Source organism: Ochlerotatus camptorhynchus, unplaced genomic scaffold (assembly GCF_037179485.1).
Source record: "Ochlerotatus camptorhynchus isolate MF236.1 unplaced genomic scaffold, CSIRO-AGI_Acam_v1.1 ptg000568l, whole genome shotgun sequence".
Classification (NCBI taxonomy): Eukaryota; Metazoa; Arthropoda; class Insecta; order Diptera; family Culicidae; genus Ochlerotatus; species Ochlerotatus camptorhynchus.
In genome coordinates this window covers 434,198-452,991 of record NW_027041049.1, presented here as the reverse complement: position 1 = coordinate 452,991, position 18,794 = coordinate 434,198, and the positions used below count along the sequence as shown (strand labels likewise).

Sequence of the window (18,794 nt, the reverse complement as noted above, 5' to 3'; positions counted from 1 at the left end):
TTTCTTGTTGTGTTTGTCGTATTAGATGCTAGATAAAAGCTTCTTTTATCGATCGGTGTGCTGAAAATACCTGGGAATGTCTTTACATGGCCGTGGAGATACAAAGAGAAAGTCGACGGAGATAAGCTGTCAATGTTACTTAGGACCTAATGCAATGTTCAGCTTGAATTCTAGTTTTTATCACAAGGCTAACTCTTTCGACTGAAGTGTAATAAAGAATATCCGTCAAACAGTTCCGAAAACATTTTTTGATACAAAACAGTGTCAAAATCTAGAGAAAATTCATAGTCCACTGGGTAGCAAGCTTGAATTAATCAACTCTTTATTCACCAGAACAACACTATCAGAATAAACCAGGGGAAGCTCATAAGTTTTGACAGGCGCACCGGTGCAACTATCGGTAATTGGCGTTGACGGCACCGTCGAAAAATTTGCTCTTTCAGCAAATATAGACAGTTTCTTATAGGAATTTTCGGTGGAGTGAAAGGATAGTACAAAGTCCGCCATGTTTCACGCACAGTCTGACGTTTGCTTATGGATTTTCTCATAGGAGTAAAGAGCTACAGAGTCGCCGTCAACGCCAATTGAGGGATTCACAACTGACAAGAGAGTGAGAGCGGCTTTTGCGCTCTCTTTCTCCATTACTCTCTTTGTCTGCAATTGGATATCCAAGTGCACAGCGAGAAATGCACACTTTGGGCACCCATACATCACAAATGTTCTTCTAATTAATAAAATAAAAACTCACACATTCAAACCGGTCTGCAAGTATGATAACGTCCAAAGCGTACCAGACTGCTGTTTCCGTGTTGCTCCCGTTTGACGCATTGACGAGTGCACGGATGGATTTGAGTTCACTCACTCGACAAAAAGTGACACAACAGCGGGGCCCTGTTTACTAAAAATGAACACATATATGTTCATTTTTAGTAAACAGGGCCCCGCTGTTGTGTCACTTTTTGTCGAGTGAGTGAACTCAAATCCATCCGTGCACTCGTCAATAACTGCTGAAAGCTTCAATTACAACAACCAGTGGTGCAAACCGCCATGTATTGTGGAAAATTTTGTGGTATGTTTCTGAAGAGTTGGATCGAAGGAGCAGTTGATTTCTGTAGTTAAGAACTTGTTTACCCGTTATCCGGCCTCTGAAGTTGAAGCTAATTGATTTGAAGAACAGAAGTGAAGATGTCAAGCGCGGCGAAAGTAGAAATAGTCCAGTTTGCTGGTGAAGGATACGACGTGTGGAGGTTCCGGGTCGAAACGCAGTTGTCGGCTCACGGCGTGAAGGAAATGATCACGAAGGATGTACCAGCTGACGAAGCGCAGAGGAAAGCTTTTCAAGAACAGGACGAAAAGGTGAAGGCTCTTCTAGTTGCGTACATCGCGGATTCTCATCTGGAGTACGTGCGTGACAAGAACACTGCGAAGGAAATGTGGAACTCCCTGGCAAGCACGTTCGCGAAGAAGGGTTTTGCAGCGCAAACATACATTCGGAGGTCCTTTAGCAACGCTGAAGATGGAAGAAGGAACACCGTTAAAGGACCACTTCCGAAAATTTGACGAGATAGTCCGCCAGTTGAAGGGAGCTAGTGCTACTGTCACGGAGTTAGATGCCGAAAGTCAACTGTTCATTTCTCTGCCATCGACGTACGATGTTGTCACCACGGCTATGGAGAACCTGGGAGATGATCAGTTGAAGTTGGACACGGTGAAGGCACGTTTGCTGGCCGAAGGGCAGAAACGAATGGGAAGAGGAGACAATTCATGTGCCAATGGTGTCTCGGATGGATCAGGATCAGCGTTTGCAGCGAAGTCGGAAAGAAGCAAGGAAAAGTCCAAGTTTCAAGGAAAATGCTTTGGGTGTGGTAAACAAGGACACAAGAAGGTTGCATATCCAAAGTTCAAAAAGCGGTATGATCGAGCTCAAGTAGCAACTGTTCCCGTAGACAGAGAAGTGGCGTTGATGTTTTCCCAGGAAGCGATCTACAAGTCGAAATTGGACATTGAATGGATATTGGACTCGGGAGCAAGTCGTCACATGGCCAATGATGAGCGGTATTTTCACGAGTTCAAGGAGTTCGACAGACCGCTGGTAATTGAAAGTGCCAAGCAAGGTGAGAAACTTATTGCTACTAAAGAGGGTGAGAACAGTCTGACATTGTCGTTGGGAAACGTCTTATTTGTGAAGAACCTCAAGTTCAATTTGCTGTCATTGTCGCGGTTGCTGAAAGCAGGAGTCCAAGTGGAATTCCAGCCGGATCGAGCAGTGTTGTCCAAAAACGGTGAAACAATAGCTGTGGCGGAACTACGCGAGAATCCATTCTACCTGACGATGCAGCGTTATACATCAGATTCGGCCATCCTTGCGAAAGGTGATGGTGATGAGTTGCAGCTATGGCACAAACGGTTTGGTAACTTGAGCTTCAAGAATGTACGACGCCTGAAGCAGAGCGAAATGGTGGATGGAATCGGGGAAATTAGAAATGAAAGTGGATTTTGCAGTCCAGTGGCAGGCGCGCAGGCAACATGTTATACCGTGACAGCGGGCCCAGCACAGCAAAATAAACGATTTGAGCCCGGGACATGCTGCCTACTGTCAAACTCTGCTGTTAGTATAGGTCTTGTCACTGGCCTGGGATTTTGCGAGTCCTGTGCAGAGAGCAAGCTGACCCGGTTGCCATTCAACAAGAGTCGACCGAGCACAACAAGACCATTGGAGCGTGTTCATACGGATGTTTGCGGCCAGATAACACCAAAAACAGTAGATGGGTATCAGTACTTCGTGTCGTTTATCGATGACTATACTCATTTTGCTGTTATATATTTGATGAAACGGAAGGACCAAGTGTTTGATTTCTTCAAAGTATACGAGGCCATGGCAACGGCAAAGTTCGGGAACAAGATCGCAAACTTGAGGTGTGACCTGGGAAGAGAATACTTTTCGAATGATCAGCTTGCGTACTATATGAAACAAGGAATTCAAGTTGAATCAACCGTTGGTTATACACCACAGCATAACGGAGTAGCAGAGAGGTTCAACCGGACCATTGTGGAAAAAATGAGGACTATGCTAGCTGAATCCGGAGCACCGAAATCTATGTGGGGCGAAGCAGTATTGAATGCAGTGTACACAACAAACCGAAGTCCAACTGAAGCGTTGAAGCAAAACTGTACCCCGGCTGAATGTTGGCACGGTGAGAAACCAGATGTTGGGAAACTGAGAGTGTTCGGATGCCAGTCATTTGCATGGGTTCCGAAACAAAAGAGGAGCTAGTTGGACCCAACCGGTTTGCGCAGTGTGATGCTGGGCTACGCACCAACCGGTTATCGCCTGTGGAATCCAAAAACGAGGAAAAAAGTTCGTGGCACGAGATGTGAAATTCGACGAGACAAGTTTTCCGTTCAAGACACCAGAGAAATCGCTGAAGGAAGAAGTAGCTTCGAAGATGGTGATTCCTGAAGTTATTCCAGCCGTTGAAGAGATCAGTACAGATGACGTGCAGCCAACGAATGAATTTGAAGATGACCATCAAGAGCTGTCCGAAGATGAGTTTGAAGATGTTGACAAAGTTGCTGACAACACTAATGAAGAAGGCGCATCGGCGCTCCCACCACACTCGAAGAATAAATAGGAACAACTGTGAGGAGTGTGTTCCGAGGTCTAGTGGTCGGGAGCGCAGGACCCCAGGTTGGTTAGCTCATTTTATTGCCCCCTATAGAGCCCTTTCTGTTGCTGATGAATCCCAACAGGTTCCGACATGTTACAATGAGGTTGACGGTCATCCGCACGAGACGGAATGGAGGCAAGCAATAGCTGACGAGCTAAGGTCTTTATTGAAGAAAAACCAAACCTGGACGATGGTGAGGTGCCCTGATGCAGTGAAGCCTGTGCCGAGTAAATGGGTGTTCACGTTGAAGACCGATGCTGACAGGAATCCTGTGCACTACAAGGCCCGCCTGGTTGCCAAAGGGTACATGCAGCGGAAGCACGTGAACTATGAAGAGACGTTTGCTCCAGTGGCAAAGCTTTCAACAATACGGACGATTCTGGCGATTGCGACGAACCGAAACCTGAAGATCCATCAAATGGACGTAACAACGGCGTTCCTAAACGGTGTTCTCCAGGAAAAAGTGTACATGCGTGTTCCAGAGGGGGTAAGCAGTCAACCGAATGAAGCATGCTTGTTGAAGAAATCGCTATACGGTCTCAAGCAATCACCTCGCTGTTGGAACGGTCGCTCTAATGAAGTTCTGGTGAGCATGGGAATTCGTCGTTCCCGACACGACTACTGCGTATATGTGCGTGGACAAGGAAATCAAATCGCTTACATCGTTATTTATGTGGACGATTTGCTCGTGGTTACGGGCGATCTGCGCATTATTGAGGAGATTCAAGATCGATTGAAACGAGAATTTGAAATGACGGATTTGAACAAACTACATCACTTTTTGGACATCAAGATAGAACGTGACGAGGAAGGTACTATGTATTTGTCTCAAGAAGCACGAAAAATACTAATACGTTTCGGAATGGACGGCTGTAAACCTGCCCACACACCCGCTGAAACTAAGTTGCAGCTTCGAAAGACCACTGAAGGATGCAACTATCCGTATCGAGAACTGGTTGGCAGTCTTATGTTCCTGATGCTGGGCTCAAGACCAGGCCTGTGCTACGTTGTGGGCTATCTGGCAAGATTCCAAGATGCTGCAGGAGAGGAAACCTGAAGCATGCCAAACGAGTACTGCGTTATCTTCAAGCGACAAAAGACCTAAGGCTGATCTTTAAGAGGAACCCGCATGAACGACCGGTCGCTGTGTTTGTTGATGCTGACTATGCAGGTGACGAGGAGGATCGTAAGTGTGTTTCTGGATTCCTGATTGAGGTATTTTGATGTACTGTCGTGTGGTCGTCCAAGAAGCAGCGCACGGTAGCAATGTCATCCACAGAAGCTGAGTACATCGCATTGAGCTCATCTGTTAGCGAAACGATTTGGCTTACTGGACTGCTATCCGATTTGTGTGAATCAAACTTGTATCCTGTACCAATCTACGAGGACAACCAAGGCGCTATAGCTATGGCAGAGAAGGAGGAAACGAAACGTGTCAAGCATATAGATGTCAAGTTTCATTTTATTCGAGAAGCGGTTGCAGACGGAAAGGTGAACCTTGTATATGTACCAACCCAGAAGCAAGAAGCGGACTTTCTTACAAAGTCATTTCCAGCCCCGGCTTTAACACTTTTGAGAACGAATATAGGATTTAAGAACTGTAGTTAAGAACTTGTTTACCCGCTATCATAAAACTTTATGTAGTATTAAACCAGACTTCCTACTGAACACACGTCTTTCTCTAGAGTTTCAAGAGGTGATAGAAGGTCTGCTTGGCTTACATGAGGCATTGACCATTCACAAACTTGCCACCCCCCACCCAAAAAAGCTCGCTTTTAGGTGCACTATTTAACGAGTTTTGTTATGGTAGTGTTATCGACATGCTTAGAAATCAATGCATTAGGGATTAGGCAGACCATCAGAACTGAATTTAACCCTTTTCGAAGCAAACCAAGGTCGAAGATTTAATTGAACCACACTATAAAATAGTGTCTTCATGGTCACTTGTGGTCTGAAGTAAAGAAGTGCAGCTATAATGTGACCATTAAAATCTATAAAAATCTAAACGCATTTTTTTAAATTATTTACACCTGTGTCGTGCACAGGTTGCACATGTGGACGCGACGCCACTGAGTTAAGGGGGGACAGGGGTATCAGAAGTTGTGATCGACCATGTATTAAGTATATATCAAAACACGCTACGAGGGGGAAGGGGTGTTAATTGGTCAAACAAATCTACGTCATTTATGGATGGTGCCTTATTTTACTTCTAAGGCTGTGACCCAATAGGCGCGTTAAATTTAACTCATTATTAAAAGTGACAGATGAGTTATCGGGCTTGCTATCCGAGCGTGGTTATTTCTGACCAACTAGAAGTTAAATTTTGGCAACCGTGGCTGAGTTCTGTTTGAAAACCGATCAATTTTCGAAAATTGAAAATAGCTTACGAAATGTCACATTTAACCACGAGTTAAATTTAACTCGGCAATTGGGAGTATTTCTCGAAAACTGGTAGCTCACTCACGCATGCTAACACTACCATCAGATAGGGGAAATTTTTCCCTACCTGATATAGTGGTGTAAGTATGCGTGGGCGAGCTATTAGTTACGCCAAATCAACGTTGTTTAAAAGCTGTTATGTCCTTTTGAAAAAGTAATCGAGATTTGTAGAACGCGGGATCGTTATCACTCAGACAAGGAGGTTGATTCATTTCGGAGCGCTTGCGCCATCAAGGCAACGGCGCTGCCAGCAGCCAGTGATCTCGACGGGAACGACGCGCAAGGTTCGAGGTGGAAAGCTCGAACGCTACGCGCTTGACATGAACGTGCTGCTCACCCACCGACCGAAGCGAAAATGAGTTAAGGCAGTAGTAGTCAAATTTACCTTTATTTGCTGGTTTTTTAAGTTTCAACATTTGGTTTTACATTTCAATTGGTTAGCCTTTGGCTCTTCATCTTTGTTCTACTTAATTAGTTATTCTAATGTGATGGTTGCGTTTAGCGCCAATTTACAGGATACCCTTTTAGGGGCTTGTTTTCGTTTGAATTTAAAAATTTGATAACCTACCTCCTTGAGCACAGGAACCTACCTAACTACTTAAACTAGGTTGCCAAATCACGATGATCTGGTGGTTTGATCGCAGAAAGGCAACTCTGAACCTTTCCAGCTTGGACGTCTTTCGCTCCTCGAGTGTTTGAAGACCGGCCAGGTGGTGAATCTCAGAATTACGAGTTCGCGGTGGACTGTTAAGGATCATTCTGAGGATCTTATTTTGGATCGTCTGAAGCTTTAGGTGGTGGCACTTGGCACAACTCTCCCAGATTGGCATACCATACTCAATAGCCGGCAGAATGATCTGCTTGTGGACAGCAAGCTTATTTTTGAGGGACAGGGTGGGCTTCCTGTTTATCAGAGGGTAGAGCGACCTGATCAAGATGGTGGATGCCTTGTCCACATGGGATCGGAGTAGCAATTTGCTATCGAAGGTGAGACCAAGGTAGACTACTTCACTCGACCATTCAATGCACGTGGAACAAACCGAGGTGAATTCGAGTGTGGAAACAGAATGGTTTGTGTTTTAGCTGCATTGATACAAATCTTCCAGGCCTGATTGTAGTTTAGTGCCAGAGCACGGTTACCCTTATAGATGATGGAGGCGTCATCTGTGAACATTGACAGGCTACCACCACCCGGCAGGGGAGGAACGTCTGATGTGAAAATGATGAATAGGATAGGCCCAAGCAGGCTACCCTGAGGTACCCCTGCATCAACGTTGAACGTATCAGAGGGGACATTGTTCAAGTAGACCTGCAATGAGCTGCCCGAGAAGTAGTTTTTGATGATCTTCACAAGATAGATCGGAAAGTTGTATCGATGCCGCTTGTACACTAGACCATCATACCAGACATTGTCGAACGCCTTTTCGACGTCCAACAATGCCATGGCAGATGTATTGGAAACGGAATTGTTCCGCTTGATGATGTTAGTAACCCGTACGAGTTGGTGGATGGTAGAGTGGCCTTTCCTAGACCCGAATTGCTCTTTGAGAAAGATGTTATTATCATTTGAAAACAACAGCAGACGGCTGAGTATCAACTTTTCGAATAGCTTCGAGATGGAGCACAAGAGGCTGATGGGGCGATAGCTTTTGGCACTGGTAGAATCTTTGCCAGGCTTGCGTATTGGAATCATTTTTGCTAACTTCCGGCATGCAGGGAAGTAGCCAAGCTCCAAACATTTGTTGAAGATAACGGTAAGATGGTTGAAGAGTCAATACTCAAGTTTTTCAACTCGAGGTTGACTACACCATCCATACCCGCGGCCTTCATGTTTTTAGTGCTTCTAACAGCTGCTATCACCTCATCAACCGATATTCTACTGTCATCATGCACTACTACGGGGGTGGCAGCGACTCTAGTCATTGCCGCCAGTACGGCAGGCCCATGGGGGCTCACCATGGTTTGGCCAAGATTATGTGAAATCACAAAATGTTGGCCAAGAGCATTGTCCTTTTCAACTGGAGTTATGAGTAGGAATAGGTCCGAGTTCTGGTCAACAGAGGAAAGTGGAGGGACTTATTTTTCAATTTTTTGGTCATCTTCCAAAATGGTTTTGCACAATCTGGGAGAGGGCGAATCTTGTTGGCAAAATCGTTATTTCTGAGATCCACCATCCTGGCCTGGATAATTTTGGTTAGCCTATTTACATTGGTTTTCAAATGGGGCAGCCCAGAACGCTGTAACTGCCTACGAATGGTGTTACGGAGCCTGATAAGATCTTTGGTTGGGCTGTCAAGGTTCAGCGTATGACTCACCTGTCTGGATGCTGGTACGTGTCGCTTCCTGGCACGGGATATCACCTCTTCAATGGCTTGCAGACACTGATCGACTCCTTCGTACGACTCCGGTAGGACGTCGTAGTCGATTGCTGTGTCCACACAGCGCTGGTATTGCTGCCAGTTGACACGATGGTAATTTCGCCGGGAAACTTGAAACCTATTGGCCGAGGAACCTACTTGAGAGATGTTATCGCCAATGTTGCTGATGAAGATGTCGATGGTGGCATGAGCTCCGGATCGACTCAACCGGATGGGAGGCTTGATGCTTGGCGTTCAGGTCGCCAGCGATGATGAAATTTTGTCGTGTTAGCTTGATGATGTCTCTGTGAGTTAAGGCACAAAAGCAGCGCTGTTTTATAACTTTCCAGATTCAAGCAGCACGATGTTCAACCAAATGGTTCTATGACGACTGGGTTTGGAGAGAACGTTTACTTCATGAAAACAGTGATAAAATTATCTCTTGATGGTTAGAAAGAACCGGAACAGCAAAGTTTAAAAGTAGAATGGATTTTATTTAACGACTAGCTTGAGTGGAGTCTTGAACAGGAATGAAAAGTTTTTCACCGTTGTTTATTTAAGAAAACTTAGGTTGCTAGGGGTGACGTTCTTTCTCCAAGGAGGTGATCAGCACACTGCGTTACCGATTTACTCCAACACCCCCCCTGAATCGGTCAGTCCTAGGAGGGTCCTCAGTTCGCGGAAACGTCCAGGTTCCAGGGGCTTGGTGAACGTGTCCGCTATTTGGTTTGCTGTATCAATTGCTTCGATTTGAAGTCTTCCTTGTGCCACATGGTCGCGCAAAAAATGGTGCTTTACATAGATGTGCTTGACACGCTTGCTTTCGGTGTTTGTGGCCATTGCAATGCACCCACGGTTGTCTTCGTACACCTTGAATGCCGTGTCCGGTCGAACTTGCTTCAGGTCTTCAAGGATTCCGTGCAGCCACAGCCCTTCGGAGGCCGCGGCACTTAAAGCTGCATACTCGGCTTCACACGACGACAGTGCAACGGTTTGTTGCTTGCGGCTTGCCCAAGACACGGTGTTCCCAAAGACCTTAAAGACGAAGCCACTAACGGATTTCCTATCCTCAGCATCCGACGCCCAGTCAGCGTCTGCGTACCCAACAAGTGCCTCGGCGTCGTCGTTTTGCTTGTACTGGAGCTTCAAGTTCTTCGTCCCCTTCACGTAACGGACCACTCTCTTCAGGGCTTGCCAGTGGGCCTCATCAGGTTGAACTTGGAAGCGCCCTAGGTATCCAACAGCGTAGCATATGTCCGGTCGAACACACAGCATCGTATAAAGGGTGATACGGTCAAAATTTGGTCAAGGGAAAACGCGTGTAAATCGGTGAAATCGTTTATTTAAAAAATCAAATTAAATTTCTTTTTCAAGTTCAATTAGTATAAAATTCAGGAAAAATATTCAGTTAGGCTTCCGCTTTTCCAAATCCGAATTGCCGGGCCTTACGCTTGACCCCTGCCATCAGATTTTGTACAGCCACCTTGTCCACCTTCTTCGCCGCAGAAAGCCAGTTTGCCTTGAACTGCTGCTCGCCCTTAGCAGTTTTTTTGGTCTTCTTTAGGTTCCGCTTGACAATAGCCCAGTATTTCTCAATTGGGCGGAGCTCTGGCGTGTTGGGAGGGTTCTTGTCCTTGGGAACCACCTGCACGTTGTTGGCGGCGTACCACTCCATGGCCTTTTTACCGTAATGGCAAGATGCCAAATCCGGCCAAAACAGTACGGAACAACCGTGTTTCTTCAGGAAAGGCAGCAGACGTTTATTCAAACACTCTTTCACGTAAATTTCTTGGTTGACAGTCCCGGAAGCTATGAAAATGCTGCTTTTCAAGCCACAGGTACAGATGGCTTGCCAAACCAGATATTTCTTTGCGAACTTTGACAGTTTCATGTGCTTGAAAACATCTGCTACCTTTCCCCTTCCTTTTGCCGTATAAAACTCCTGTCCCGGAAGCTGCTTGTAGTCGGCTTTGACGTAGGTTTCGTCGTCCATTACCACGCAGTCAAACTTTGTCAGCATCGTCGTGTACAGCCTCCGGGATCGCGCTTTGGCCGTCGTATTTTGTTTATCATCGCGATTTGGAGTCACTACCTTCTTGTAAGTCGATAGTCCGGCTCGTTTTTTGGCTCGATGCACGGTTGTAGACGATACACCCAGCTTATTTGCGGCATCTCGGAGAGAGAGGTTAGGGTTTCGCTTGAAACTACCGGCAACTCTCTTTGTCGTCTCAGTGGCTTCCGGTTTTCGATTTTCCCCCGATCCAGACTTCCTGGCTGTCGACAAACGTTCCCCAAACACTTTAATTACATTTGTAACGGTTGATTTGACAACTTTTAGCGATTTTGCCAACTTTGCGTGCGAGAAGCTCGGATTTTCGCGATGCGCGAGCAAAATTTTGATACGCTGCTCTTCTTGCTTGGACGGCATTTTGACAACTGAAGAGTGAATTCCAAAATCAAAATAGGAGCAACATTCTACACACACACACCTTCAAAATGAGGGGTGTTCAGGTTTTTTAAATGCAAAATTGAAAGAAATACGTCAAGTTGATATTGACCAAATTTTGACCGTATCACCCTTTAGTTAGGTAGGTTCCGATTCTGCACGTTGTAAATTCATTTTGATACCTGTGATTTTAAAAGTCTTTAGTGGGAATGACACTGATGAAGATTGCACATTGTAGTCGAAATACGTATCTGTCATGGATAGCAAAATTAATTAAGTGGAATAAGATGGACAATAACCTTCTTTGGCTGTTCAAAGTTTAAAAAAAATCTGATCTTCCGAAGGACCGGCATATGGCAATGATAGGCCCAAATTACTAATTGTACATAACACATTAGTATTAAAGCCAAGTAGATCACGCATTTGAAGAAAAAAAATGAGTTTTATGAATTTATCGCTTTTAAGGATGTTCCATATTATCCAATGGTCCAGCATGTAGCTATGGGAGGCCTAAATGTTAGTTACACATCGTAAATAATTGTCGAATCACAGTAGATTATATTATGAAAAATAAACGTTGCAACTATGAATCGATTGTCATGAAATGGTAAATCCAACAAGGGGCTAGGATACGCGGTTACAACCAATCCAGACGTGGGCAGATCATCATTGACGTAGAAACAGCGATTACCAAGACGCTTCCAATAACATCACAGAATACGGTTAGGACTATCACATCGAGCATAATCAAGGACGGACAGGAACAAAGTCGCGCGAACGAAAAAGAAATTCAGATTGTAAAGGAGCTAAAAAGTAAAGCAGTATACTACGTGAAAGCAATCAGATGACAACGAAGATTAACAACGGACCGTATAGACAGCTTCGAGTAAACCCCTTACAGAACATAGTGAAACGCGCGGAGAAAGCACTGAAGGAGTGCAAATCGATATTAGGAGATGGAGCAGGTCGTTTACGGGAACCCAATCCCATTCTACCCAGGATCAAAGGTCTCCCCAAAGTCCACAAACCAGGAAATGAAATGCGAGAGATCGTGTCTGCAGTTGGTTCCCCCACCCACAAACTAGCGAAGTGGCTAGTCAAAGAGTTCCAGAGTATGCCGAATCAGTTCCAGAGTAAAGCAGTTAGTAACACCCAGGAGTTCGCCCAGCAACTACAATCTTCAGGAGACATCAATGAGGATGAGATTATGGTATCTTTCGACGTCACAGCTCTTTTTCCCAGCGTACCGGTCAAGGAAGCGATCAACCATTTGGAGGACTGGCTGTCAACACAACGAGAGGATGCAGCATGGAGAAACAAGGTTCGGACGTACCTTAAGCTGATCCGCCTTTGTATGGAAGAGAACTACTTCTCTTTCCGAGGTAACTTCTACAAGCAGACGAAAGGAGCCCCAATGGGAAACCCCCTATCCCCCTTCTTGTGTGAACTTTTCATGGCCAACTTGGAGACGATCCTGAAGGAGAAAGGACTATTACCAAACCGTTGGTGGAGGTTTGTTGACGATATCTTCAGCGTAGTTAAACGGGAAGCCCTTCCACAAATTTTAGATGAGATCAACAGAATTCACAAGGATATCAAATTCACTCACGAGGTAGAAAAAGACGGGAAACTCGCATTTCTCGATCTTCTAGTCATCAGGGAATCGTCATCATCTTCCTCGCTTGATTACGAAATTTACAGGAAACCAACAAGCACCAAAAGAGTTATCCCCTATACTTCCAACCATTCGTTCCAGCAGAAAATGGCCGCCTTTCACCACATGATTCACCGAATGCAGACTCTTCCACTCAGCGATACAGAAAAGGTTAAGGAATCACAGTACATCTTCGAAACAGCAAGACTCAACGGATACAAGGAGACCACAATCCAGGCAATCATCGCTAAAAAATCGATACAAAGGAGATTATTTACAACCCTCACCGCAGCACCTGAACCATTGAAACGAGTGTCCATTCCATTTGATGTAAGCTAAGACCACTGTTAAAACAATTCGGATTAGATTTAGTTTTCACCAGTAGACATAACCAGTTGAAATCATTGTTAGGATCCACTAAAGACCCAGTTAATGTTTTAGGTAAAGCAGGTGTATATCAAATAAGCTGTAATCATTGTAACAAAGTATATGTAGGACAAACCAAGAGAACTTTAGCAACTAGGTTTAAAGAACATATAGTGGAGGTTAATAAGGCCAAAAAGCCAGAGGAAAAAAAAGGCCTAACATATGATTTCAAATCAAAGGTTGCAGAACACATCTTCACAGAGGACCACCAACTATCGACGGAGGACATCACGATTTTACGAACCGTATCTACAGCATGGAAGCCTCGAGATCAACAAACAACGTAATTCAACTTTACTCAACAGGGATCAACGAAACGGACACACATGGCTTTTCAAGTTACTACCTAGGACACATCAACGAGTAAGCAGCAGAGTACCTGTTCCTATAGAAAATTAAATTTAAGTTTACCTAGTTTCTAAGTGAAAATGTACCTGTGTTAATATATATTCGGTAAATGCGATGTTTTTCTTCAGTCGAGTATTAGTACAAGACACTGAAGAAGTCTGCACATTGTAGACGAAATACGCGTATCTGTCAAGGATAAGTAAATAAAGTAGTGGAATTAAATGGAAAATACTAATCCTTCTCTCTCTCATTATGAAATGGTAATTTTTACGGATGTTCCGGATCTACATAAATAAATTATGAAGCAAAGAAGAATACCTACGTTTGGACAAAAGATTGTGAAGCTAACGAATGAGTCATTTGAATTTAATCTTCTATAGATGTTCCGAATCTTCTGGGGGATTGGCATTTGGCCGCCGAAGAAGAAGACTGGCAACTCTTCCATTTTCTCATACGAACGCTATGAGATAGGTAGAATCCCATCATCTGCCGCTCAAAGGTAAATGCTTCGAGCGAATTTGATAGCAAAGATTACATCCTCAGAAGAAAGGTTTGTGTATTTGCTAATTTTTCTATGCGTTGCTTACACCTTTGCTCAAGTGCAGTGCAACTGTATCTGTCGCTTGGATTCTGGCAAAGTTGCCAGTCTTCTTGATATGATGTCTTCGATTTGGCCTAATCGCTGGTGGCATGCAATTTGTACATTATTGTTGAAGCATAGTAGTAAACATTTTGATAGTAAAAAATCGTGAAACTAAAATAAGAGTTTCATTAAATGGTAAATTTTACGGATATACCGGATCTTCCGGAGGACCGGCATGTGGCCATGAGAAGTCCAGCACATTGTAAATTACTTTTGAAACACAGTAGTAAACTATTGAAAAAAAAAATCGCGGGGCTTCAGAATGAGTTTCATGACTTGACCACCTTTAAGGATGTTCCGGATCTTCCCCAGGACCAGTGTATGACCCCCATATGGGAAAATAATGGTTTGGCAGTACCATATCGGTCTAGTCATAGTTCAATGGTCAACTTTGGAGTTAATTTTTAGAGTAATTTCATCTCAGATTAGCCATTTTCCATTCACTCGGATTGCAGCCGGTTCCGAGCCGGTTCCAGACGCCATGGAATGGCAAAATGGAGTACGTATCTTGCCATTCGTGCAAGTAGAATGAGAATCTATTAAAAATTATCGTTTTATAGCAATAACAATCTTTGGTCCAACAAGGGCGAGGGCATATAGTCCAACACTGAGCTGTCAGAGGACAGCTCAAACAGAAAGAAGAAGAAGAAGAACAAGGGCGAGAATGCGACTTTTCTTTTAGCAGCCATAACATGCACCTCAAATTCTGAAACTTTACCCGAAGATTCAACTTTAAAAGTTGGGAAAAATCACAAAATTTCAGGATCATTGAACTTATGGTTCCAAAGATACTGATTTTTTTTTTTAAATAACAATTATTTTATTTTGGTTGGATCGATGAGTCTGAGTCGATCGATCTTCATCCAGAAAAAAAATCCTGAATTAAACAAATTGCAGCTTGAAACATGCTCATCGAATGAATGAAGTTTGGCAAGAATGGGTAGCCATTGATTCAACTCCAGTTCAGGACGGCGAATCTACCACTTCAAAGGGACGTCATCAAGATCTTGTCATCATGTGGCATTGTTTTCTATTTTTCATCAGATGGTACCACCCTTTACCTCAATCCCTGTCCTGTGCACCGACTTTCGAAGCATAGAAATATTGCATGAAACAGGTGAGATACTAGTTAGAGTAACACTTGCTAACAAAGGCTGACACACAGGCGAGGTCACGCAACGTAACGAAGTAACACTAGAACAGAAATGTAACGATTTCATTGTAATGTATGATAACTACTCACACAGAGGTAGGAAATATGATCGGAAGTAACTTTGGGGTGCTGGTGCCAACGCAAAATGCCCTCGCGGTTTTGAATCCTGCTCGCCCGCGGTTTTTGTCATGTTCAGGTACACGGTGTAAATTCTGCTTCCGATAGATAACACTCGGATCTAGACGAGTTGGTCACGATGATCCCTTCAACTGAACACTTTTCGGGTAAAATGTCCTGATGCGACTGATTCACGGTTGCTTTGTCCTTTTTTGCTTCGCTTAAGGCAACCGTAGGGCTGTAGATAATTAACGGCTTGCTTAGGTTGCCTTTGAAGTATCGTTTTCGTCAGTAGTTGGTTGAGCGGGTTTCGTTGCATTTTGTGCTTCTAGTAGTCTAACAGAAATGACGGTGAAATTAGTGAATTTTTCTCGCTTCCTGGAATGTTTATGCTAAGTTATGATCCTTTGGTTGCCGTTAGAGCTGATTGCGATCCTCGATGGGTCGTTTATTTTTCATTAAGTTGATCATGCTGATTCATCAAATTCAGAAGGAACTGAAGTTATTCGTTGATGTTTTGTTAAGATTGCTGGAATAGACGACGTTTCATTATACTTGATATTCGATTTATCACTGGTGTTTAAGTCTTTTAATTTCGTTGTCGTTACACCGCATGTTTGACAGTTTGTGACTCTGTGTTATCTGCTATATACAGGTTAGTCGTTCTTAATTAATTACGGTTCCAGTTTATGCTTCCTGAATGTAACTGTAGAATGAGCTTCTGGTGCCTCCTGAAGAATCGATGGTGTTTCCATCTGAATAAAGTTTTTTTTTTCAAACGACATCTTGGTCCTTTTGGTATCCTAGTTCCTCTTGCAGCATTGATCGAAGAATATTTCTGTTCTGTAGTTCAACAAGCTTCATGTTTTCGATGATAGTTGTTTTTCATGTACAAATTCTCCTTACGATCTGCTAAATCCTGACGCTGTTAAATCCAGCTACTCTTCTTGCGTTTTCAGCTACGATTCATCCTGATTTATCGCAATTTTGGAAGCTGATACTGTTTCGAATGCATCTTCATGAACATCGCATTTCCACGTTCAATTGTTTCGCACCCTTCTCTTCCGATCGATTTCCAAGTCCATAGACCGACCTCGCTTTCTGTTTGTCTCGTTTGCTTTGGAGTTGGCTCCTCACTGAACGTTCTTTCAGAAGGATCAAGGAGCTTCCATCGCTTGGTTTAAGTGTTGAAATGAGACAACATCGTGTCACCACGTTCCATCCATTCTTTGCAATGTGTTTATTTGTAAAGGCACAGTGCTGTTCGCTTCACGGTGCCGAATGTTATTCTTCTGTTGTACTCGCTTTTCTCGATCATCATCAGCACCATGGAATTGAACCGTTCTATAGTCATGTTCGATGTCTTCCGCGTGGTCGAAAATTGATTTGAAACTGCTTGTGATGACAGCTTGGCGCGAGAGGTGACTTCGTTTAAGTTCGGAAGATTTCTAACCCTGCTTTGAAGTAAAATGTTGGTAGTGTGAAAGGTTATGCTGAGTTGAAAATTTGTTTAAATTTAGGAGGTAGACAAGCTGGATCGATCTCCTGTTATCATCATGATTTCAACTGGACTCGCCCTATGGGAGTTTCTACCGGGGAAACAACTCCTTTACCACATGCTCAATCGAGGCCAGCTACAACCCGGAAACATCGTAATGCGGTGATCTAATTGCACGCTATCTCTGAAAGCCGAATCGCTGGCGATCAAAATGTCTGTCGGTTTCAATCTTTTGCACTGCTTCAGTTTCCGGTTTATGCCGATCACTGCTTATCGTTTTCTGCGTCCAAATGCTGGTTATTTGCGCTGTTACTCTTGTTCTGCTTGTCATTACTGCTGCTGTGTTGATTTGGAATTATTATCACGATTTGCTGCTGTTACTACCACATCGGAACGACGTAGTTCCTGGTAGAATTTTCGCCCGCTACACTAAAGTTACACCTTGTTCCGATATGTTACCAAAGTGGTTTCGCTTCCCACGATGATTTAAGAAGGAATACGATGAGATAGTTTCATTCTAATGACGCTTGCTCCACTGCTGAAACCAGGTAAAGATCCTTCCATATCTCGCTTCTGATAGCTATATTATCGATTTCCTTCGGGAAGATCGAAGAAGGCTGCTCTCGACGCAGATTGACAATGAAATCGACGCTGCTTCTTCTCGCCTTCCATAACAGGCCTAATGCGGTGTGCTAAATAAATCCTGCGTGACACTTCTTTGATCCGCTTACCTAGATGGACAATTTTCTTCTTCTTTGGTTATTACTTCCTAACTGGAACGGAAGCCGACAAATTCTTCACTCGAAAAAATCCTGGACCGTACCGAGAATCGAACCTCTCGCCTCCAACATGGTCTTGCCTTGTAGTTGCGCTTTTTTGCCGATTAACCTAAGCAACGCCTTTCTTCACCTTTGCGAGCCTGTATAGTTCCGACGAACGCCACGCAGCGAGTTGTAGTTCCTTATCCAGCAACGTTTTGATGTCCTAAGCACACGGTCACTTCCGAAGATCGCAGAGACAGCGCGCGAGTCGGTCTGATCCTTCTACTGATTCTCTGAGTGACTATCGTGTTCGTGAATCTATGTAGCTAATAGGGTGTTCCGATGCGTAAATCCTGACTAGGATATTTATTGGACGTGCCCTAAGGAGTCTCTTCCGGGAAAATTCACTCGTGGAGTGGCACTTAGGCCTCGCATTTTTAGAGACGGCTTGCCCGGGCTGGCTACATATCCAAAGCAAGTGAGTAGCTCGTTAGCTAAGAGTTGCATGGCTTGTTGGTTATTGTTCGATTCTTTCACCGATGTTTTGCTATTTGATTTTTCCATTGCTGCGTCTGAGAACTGTCGGTTGAAATGTGGAACAGGTTTATTTTAATGTACGATGAGATCAATAGATCGAACAGTTTTCGGCTTTCCTGAAAACTTTTATGGCATAACATTGACGAACTGCTTCACAGAATTCTCGTTATCTTTGTGTTTGTCATAATCCGCTGTAAGATGTTCATGAATCCGACCGTTGACAGCTGTGTCTTCCATTTTTAGAACGTTTGATAAATGTCTTCTTTTCCACTACCAAGGAATGCTTTAGATGTTGCATAGGAGCCAGACTCTTCGCTGCTTTCAAGTGATGACCACGACCAGCGTAACACCGCTAACAATAACATCCACTGAGTGAAGGGAAAAACATAATTTACCATGCGTACATGCTTCCAATAAGATCCTCGATAGTATAATGGTCAGTATTCCCACCTGTCACCTGACTTCCAGTAATATAAAAGGCGACAATGGGTAAGAATCTGTTGCGAACCCTCGAACAAGTGACTACACCATATCGTCTGGCTACTCCGCTGAAAGGTGTGACACATTTTTTTAAACTCCACAGCTGATCTTTTGCCACGGACTCATGTTGGTAGCCAAGATTGGTGTCAGAAAATTCCGTACTTCGTGCTAACAAGTGCATTCGGGGTATTAATACTTACTACTGCTCTCGGCAACTATCTCGCCCCTGGTTCCATATCGGAATAACTACTATGAATCATTTGAAAA

General features: G+C 43.9%; 1 protein-coding gene across 1 annotated transcript; it reads right to left on the bottom strand.

The window, feature by feature from the left end:
* Nucleotides 1-9,091: 9,091 nt before the first annotated feature.
* LOC135713547 (uncharacterized) lies at nucleotides 9,092-9,739 on the bottom strand. The gene has a single exon (XM_065236669.1). It carries the CDS (start codon nucleotides 9,737-9,739, stop codon nucleotides 9,092-9,094), a length of 648 nt encoding a protein of 215 aa, XP_065092741.1.
* Between the last annotated feature and the right edge of the window lie 9,055 nt (nucleotides 9,740-18,794).